At 61.9% G+C, this 6,176-nt stretch overlaps 2 protein-coding genes across 3 annotated transcripts; one reads left to right on the top strand and one right to left on the bottom strand.

Moving 5' to 3' along the window:
- Positions 1–1,291: 1,291 nt before the first annotated feature.
- On the top strand, positions 1,292–4,683 carry CCDC78 (coiled-coil domain containing 78). Its single transcript, XM_021708210.1, has 13 exons — positions 1,292–1,354; positions 1,509–1,670; positions 1,754–1,840; positions 1,997–2,077; positions 2,283–2,324; positions 2,422–2,510; positions 2,629–2,707; positions 2,808–2,933; positions 3,124–3,311; positions 3,381–3,522; positions 3,694–3,773; positions 4,464–4,530; positions 4,603–4,683. The coding sequence occupies exons 1-13, from the start codon at positions 1,292–1,294 to the stop codon at positions 4,681–4,683; spliced, it is 1,287 nt and encodes a 428-aa protein (XP_021563885.1).
- Positions 4,684–5,000: 317 nt separating this feature from the next.
- On the bottom strand, positions 5,001–6,160 carry FAM173A (family with sequence similarity 173 member A). Of its 2 annotated transcripts, XM_021708208.1 has the most exons (4): positions 5,924–6,160; positions 5,700–5,840; positions 5,455–5,505; positions 5,001–5,278 (listed from the first exon to the last, which is right to left on the bottom strand). In XM_021708208.1, exons 1-4 carry the CDS (start codon positions 5,954–5,956, stop codon positions 5,105–5,107), a joined length of 399 nt encoding a protein of 132 aa, XP_021563883.1. In that variant the 5' UTR covers positions 5,957–6,160; the 3' UTR covers positions 5,001–5,104. The 2 variants fall into 2 exon arrangements, with proteins under 2 accessions (XP_021563883.1, XP_021563884.1); XM_021708209.1 differs by lacking the exon at positions 5,455–5,505.
- Between the last annotated feature and the right edge of the window lie 16 nt (positions 6,161–6,176).

Genomic DNA, 6,176 nt, shown 5'->3' with positions numbered 1-6,176 from the left:
TGGTGCCCGGGCTGAGCGGGTCGCCGGGGATGGGGATGTCAGCGACCCCGTCTCTCAGGCTAGGGCCGGCACCGAGAGGTACACAGAAGGCGTCTAATGAGTGTGCAGATGCACAAGTTAGGACAGGGCGCTAAGAGTGAGAACAACAGAAACCGCAGCTGCAGCTCTGTTCTGTGCTTTCCGTTTCACCCCACCGCAGGACGGGCACGCGCCCATGCTTCCCTGGTTCCTTCCGTCCAGTAAATGCAGGGATGCTGGTCTGCCTTTCCCCAGCGAGGCTCAGAAAGAACCGGTGAATGCTGGGCACTTTGGGAGACTGAGGCGGGCGGTTCCCTTGAACCCAGGAGTTCTAGACCAAATCTGGGAAACATAGTGTGATCCCATCTCAAAATATATAAAATAGGCTGGCGCAGTGGCTCACACCTGTCATCCCAACACTTTGGAAAGTGGGGCGAGATAATTGTCTGAGTCCAGGTGTTCGAGACAGCCTGGGCACCTTGGCAAGACCTCGTCTCTACAACAAATCAAAAATTAACAGGGCGTGGTGGCACATACCTGTAGTCCTAGCTACGTGCAAGGCTGAGGTGGAAGGATCACCTGAGCCCAGCAGGTCGAGGCTGTGGTTGCCAGGAATGTGCCCCTGCATGCCAGCCTGGGCAACAAAGTGAGACTCTGACTCAAAAAAAATAAATAAAAATAAATATATATTTCTATATAATTCAAATATATATTCACATAAATATATATATATATATATATATATATATTTTTTTTTTTTTTTTTTTTTTTTGATTTGGAGTCTCACTCTGTCGCCCAGACTGGAGTGCGGCGGCCACTCCTGGCCACCGCAGCTTCGACTTGCTGGGCTCCAGAGATCCTTCCACCTCAGCCTTCCAAGTAGCTGGAACTACAGGCGTGCGCTACCACGCCCGGCTGATTTTTGATTTATTGTAGAGATGAGGTCTCCGCCAAGTTGCCCAGGCGGGTCTCGAACCCGCGGGCTCAGGCAATCCACTCACCTCAGCCTCCCAAAGGCGCGGGATTACAGGCTGAGCCACCGAGCCGGGCATAAATATATTTTTTAAAAAGAAAAGATGATCTCCAGCTGTGGAAGGTGCTGAGAGTCATCCTCACAATCACTGAACTGCCTGCCCTTGTGGGTGGGGCCCCAGGAGTCTCCTGGGCCCACAGAGACCTTAGCAACGCCAGCCACCAGGCTTGTTGCAGCAACAGACTCAGGGCATTTGGCGGCCGAGTAGCACTGCTGGAGCAAGCCAGATCCGTCTCGCCCATGGAGCATGCAGTGGACCCCAGCTCCAGGAATGTGCACATGGCCAAGGGGACCGTGGAGAATGTGAGTCCTCCAGGATACTGCTGTTCCTGCCATGGGCCTGGGGCTTCCTTCCCTCAGAGGCCAGGAGGGGTGATCCTGGGTTCAATCCTGGTCAGGGAGGGGCTGGCCCAGCTCAGCCAGGCTGGCAACTGCATGGGCGTGAGCCACAGCCCAGGCCTGGGACCCACCTTGGGGATGGGTGGCGATTCCCCCTCAGGTTGTGCCTCGAGCCGAGGACTGGCTGCCAGGGGTTCCCAGGGGCCCCCCAGTGTGGGCCACCAGCCTGGAATCAGAGCTTCCATCCACTCTTGAGCTGAGTGAGGCACAGTGGCTGCAGGTGGGTGTGGGGTCCCAGAGTGCTGAGGAGGGAGGCATCCCCAGGGCCTCACAGACACCACCGCTCACCAAGGCCACCCACAGCTCTCCAGGGAGCTGGTGGATGTTCAGGTGGCAGCCCATCGCCTGCGGGAGCAGCACGAGGCTGAAATCTTCCAACTGAAGAGCGAGGTTGGTGTCGGGGGCAAATGCCGTGGGAGGGGGTGCACACAGGCTCACGCCTGTGGGTCCCGCCTCCCCATGCGTGCTGTGGTTCCTGTGTGTGCCAGGCTTATCTACCCCGGGGCCCGGCAGGCCAGTGCACCTGCTCACGCCAGATGTCCCCAGGTCCTCTGGCTGGAGAGCCGCGTGCTTGAGCTGGAACAGCACAAAAGTGGCGCCTGCCAGGGGTGTGCAGCCCCTAACGAGGTCGACTTGGGGCACCGCCAGGCACCAGTCCATGAGCTTGAGTGCAAAGCCTGGGAGCCTGGGCACTCCGACCACCACAGACTTCAGGTCACATGAACCCATGGGGGGCCTGGCTGGGTGGGCTGGTGGGGCCAGGTGGGAGCCCTGGCAGGGGCAGTGAGACAGTGACTCACTTCTCCAGTCCTCTGCCCTCCCTCCCATCCAGGTGCAGACCTCTGAGTGCAAGCAGCGGAGGCAGAGGAGCAGTGTGAGTGCCCAGCCACCAGCCGAAGCAGGAAGGGGCAGCCCAGGGGCCCGAGGCTTGAGGTCTTATCCAACCAGTCCCTATGTGCTGTGACCTGCAGCCTCCGGGAAGCCAGGTGCAGCCGCAGGCAGAGGCTATGTGGACTCTGGAGCAGAACAAGGCCCGGCAGCAGGCACTGGAAACACGAGTGTGAGTGGCCATCCCTCCTGGGCCCTGGCGACCCAGCAGGGTCCAGTGCCCACACAGCTGTCCCCCGGGCGGCAGGACCCCCCTCCATGGGCCTGGCTCAGCCTCCATTCTGTCACAGAGCCACCCTGGGCCACCAGCTACAAGGAGCCCGCGAGGAGGCCCGGGCAGCCAGGAAGCAATTGGCCGCACAAGCTGTGGTGAGGCCCCATCCTGCCCACTGTGAGATCTAGCAGGTGGCGCCCTAGCTCAGCCAGGGGCCCCTCCTCAGAGCACAGGCTGAGAACTGCCTCCACCCAGGTGTTGTCTGGCTGTCAGGGCCAGCTCCGTCAGGCTGAGGCCGAGAACACCCGGCTGCAGCTGCAGCTCAAGACACTGAATGAGGAGTACACCCTGCGGCTGCAGTGCTGCGCCCGGGAGGCAGCGGTGAGCTGTGGTGGCCCTGTGGCCACAGGTGGAGGACTGAGTCCTGGGGAGCCCACACCTGGCCTGGAGGCCAGGCAGCTTCAGGGAGACCCTGTGGGCCCCTGCAGGGACTGGTCTGCAGGGGTGGGAGATGTTGGAAGGGCCAATCAAGCCCTCCCCACACAGGCCCCGCCCCACCCCTCTCCCCCAGGAGTATGCTGGTGGTGCTGGCCAGGAGCCCACAGCTGCACCCCTTGGGCCGTTCCTGGAAACCACTCTGAAGGACATCCGGGCAGCCCACCGCAGCCGAGAGCAACAGCTGGCCCGGGCTGCACGCACCTACCGCAAGCGCCTGGCTGATCTGAGCCGGAGACATGAGGAGCTGCTAGTTGCCCGAAGGTGGGCCCTGCCCTGACACAGGAACTGGGGTGGGGGTGGGGGACTGCATGACCCAGAGTGTTGGCTCAGTGTGCAGCAGGAGCGGCCCCAGACTCTGGCAAGCCCCGACGGGACAGCCGGGACCCCCAAGGCCACTTTTGCAGCCCCCTCGGACCCAAAGCCGCTGCCCGGGCACCCTGTCATGGAGCCTGGCCACCTGCAGGAGGACCAGGTGAGGCTGGCAACCCTCCAGCAACCTCCCTGCTGCACCACACTGGCCATGGGGCACAGAGCCTGGGATTCACCCCGGCCCCACAACGGGCCCAGAGCCAGGGCCCCAGAGCCAGGGCCTAGGAGCCTGCCTGGTTCAGCCAGCCAAGGAGTTCCCCCACAACCTTTACAGCTCAACAGGCTTGGGGTGCTGCTCTTGTCTCCACAAAAGGGACCCGGCAAGACCTCCCAAGCAGGAACCTCGGAGCCACAGTGAGTGCCCTCAAGGGGGCATGGTGGGACCTGCAGGGACAGGCAGAAAGCACCTGTGGCCCGCCGTCCTCAGAGAGTCCACCAGTCCTCATGGCTGGTGGTTCTGGTCACAGCAGTGCAGAGAGGCCTGTCCCTGCACATGGGTCTCTCAGTCAGTATGTGGGACATGATTGTTACAGAAAAATAGGGTGACCCATACTAAGTGCCAGATGGGGGAGGAGGCCTGTCCAGAGGGGAAGGGAGAGTTATTTCTGCTGAGACGCGAGGGCTCAAGGGTAAAGAGCAGGAGGGAGCCAGCTGCTGGTGACCTGGCATGCCCTCTTTTCTGGGTTTCCTGCTTCCAATTGTATAGCGAGCAGAGCTCTCAAAGGAGCACCTTCCAGGGTCTGGGGAACACCAGGGCAGAGAGGTAGCATCCCTGTGGACACTGGGGTCACTGTCTAGTCTGGCTTGTGGCTCCACCCTCCCTGAGCAGCCAGTGGGCCCTCTGGGCCTGGGCTGCCCTGCCTCCACGCACAGATAGCTCCAGGACCTGGGCAGAGCCATGGTGGCAGGGTGGGCCCATTTGGTAGCAAAGTCACTCCCAGCTGGTACCACCTCAAGGGTCTGGGAACTGTGATTCCAGCAGGGTCATGGGTCACCTCCTGGGCCACATGCCAGCCCTGAAGACACCCCCTCCCCCATCCATAGGGGCTCGGACACTGTATCCTGGGCTCAGATCTGCCAGAAGCTCCGTGACTTCTCCTGTGGCACCCAGGTAGTGGGCAAGGCCTGGCCGGGGTCCTCCATACACTATCTGGCTCATGGTTTATACCTCCATCCCAGGCAGAGCTGGAACAGGAGCGGACACAGCTGCTGGTCCGGGCCACGGTGGCTGAAGAGCAACTTTCCGAGCTACAGGAGTACGTAGGCCAGCACCTGAGCAGGTGGGCACTTGGAAGGAGGGGCAGGACCCGAGGTCTGGGCCATCCTGGGCGCTAAAGGCAGACCGGCCCATGGTCAGATGTGCGACTTAAGCCTGATTCCTTTGAGCAGGTACAAGCAGGAAGTCCTGAGGCTGAGGAAACTGGTGGGTGCAGCGGACCCCTGAAAAGTGGGGATCATGCTTCCAGGCAAGCCCCAGCATTCCAGGATGTGCTGCCGCTAGCCAGTCATCCAAGGAGTGGGCAGACCCTTCACAGGCAGCATGAAACCCCCACCCAGCCCTCCACAAAACAAGAGTCAGAATGGAACCCACAGAGTCTTTATTGTGTCTGAACAGTCAACCACTGTTCAGGGGCTCTGGGGACCAAAGCAGAACTGGGTCCCAGGGGCACCTTGATGGGTACCCCCTAAGAGGAGACAGCCTCGCCAGCCAGCCCACCATGGATGTCATAGGCCCAGACTCGGTCCAGGCCCTCCCCCACCACGGTCACAGGCTGCCAGGTGGGGAGCGGAAAGCGACCGGACACCACCCGGGCACCCGCGGGCAGCTCTGCCTGCAGCTTTTTCTCTAGCATTGGGAGCTGTGGGGGAGAGCAGGAGGGTAGAGGGGGCCAAGAGCAGGGCGCAGAAAGCAGTTTCCCCAACCCAGCCGGTGCAAGCCTAGCACCCACCCTGGGCCAGTCCCCAGGCCTCAGAACAGCAAGCACCCTGAGCTGTGGCTTGGACCTCCCAGGGGGGCTAACAACTCCAGACATACCACGCTAGGGGCCAGGAACACCGATACATTGTAGCAGTCCCTCAGGCTCACCTGCAAGAAGAAGAGGTTGCCTCAGCCAGGGCAGAGATCTGGTGGGCATGAGGTCATTGCAGCTTCCAAGTCCCAGCCTCCAGTCCACCCAGGTGTCAGGAGCACCTGGGGCTGTCAGCAGGGTGGCCAAGCCGGCACCAGAAGCGTGGGGATCAGGTGTGAGGTCTGAGGGAGTCCAAGACCCCCTGGGTTACCTTCCAGAAGTCCTCACGGCGGTAGCAGATGCTGCGGGCACAGCCGGCCCTCCAGGCGAGCAGCCGCGCCAGCCCCACCAGCCACGGGTTCAGCTCGTAGCCCACAGCCGGGCGGAGACCACACCTGTGGGCCGCCAGCACCTGTGGGGACCGAGAGCGTGGGGACCAGGATGTGGGGCGGAGGCGGGGGATGGGCAGCTGGGACACACACAGACGGGACTTACGATCCTGCCGTCGCCGGAGCCCAAATCCACCATCTTTCCAGAGCGGCCTCGCAGCAGCGACAACACCTGCTTCACCTGCTGCGCGCTCGCGCCGACGTAGGGCACCTGGGCAAGGAGATGCGCGGGCAGGAAAGACGGGAGTCCGCTGGCCACCCCTGACCCTCACAGGGCCTGGAGCGGGGACCTCGCCGCCTGGGCGCCCCCTCTTAGCGCCGGACTTTCAGGTCCCCGGAGCAGGCGCCAGCCAGCAGCC

Source organism: Carlito syrichta, unplaced genomic scaffold (assembly GCF_000164805.1).
Source record: "Carlito syrichta isolate Samal-C Ts95f unplaced genomic scaffold, Tarsius_syrichta-2.0.1 Scaffold135573, whole genome shotgun sequence".
Taxonomy (NCBI): Eukaryota; Metazoa; Chordata; class Mammalia; order Primates; family Tarsiidae; genus Carlito; species Carlito syrichta.
This window is presented reverse-complemented; position numbering and strand designations above follow the sequence as displayed.

What these genes read in the sequence shown, in the direction of transcription:
- FAM173A (XM_021708208.1), bottom strand. Translation starts at nt 5,956, where the DNA reads ATGGTGGATTTGGGCTCCGGCGACGGCAGGATC. An exon ending in GCTCCGGCGACGGCAGGATC is followed by an intron (nt 5,841 to 5,923) that starts GTAAGTCCCGTC and finishes CGGTCCCCACAG; the next exon opens with GTGCTGGCGGCCCACAGGTG. An exon ending in GCCGTGAGGACTTCTGGAAG is followed by an intron (nt 5,506 to 5,699) that starts GTAACCCAGGGG and finishes TTCTTCTTGCAG; the next exon opens with GTGAGCCTGAGGGACTGCTA.
- CCDC78 (XM_021708210.1), top strand. Translation starts at nt 1,292, where the DNA reads ATGGAGCATGCAGTGGACCCCAGCTCCAGGAATGTGCACATGGCCAAG. An exon ending in GTGAGGCACAGTGGCTGCAG is followed by an intron (nt 1,671 to 1,753) that starts GTGGGTGTGGGG and finishes GGCCACCCACAG; the next exon opens with CTCTCCAGGGAGCTGGTGGA. An exon ending in GCAGGAACCTCGGAGCCACA is followed by an intron (nt 3,774 to 4,463) that starts GTGAGTGCCCTC and finishes CCCCATCCATAG; the next exon opens with GGGCTCGGACACTGTATCCT.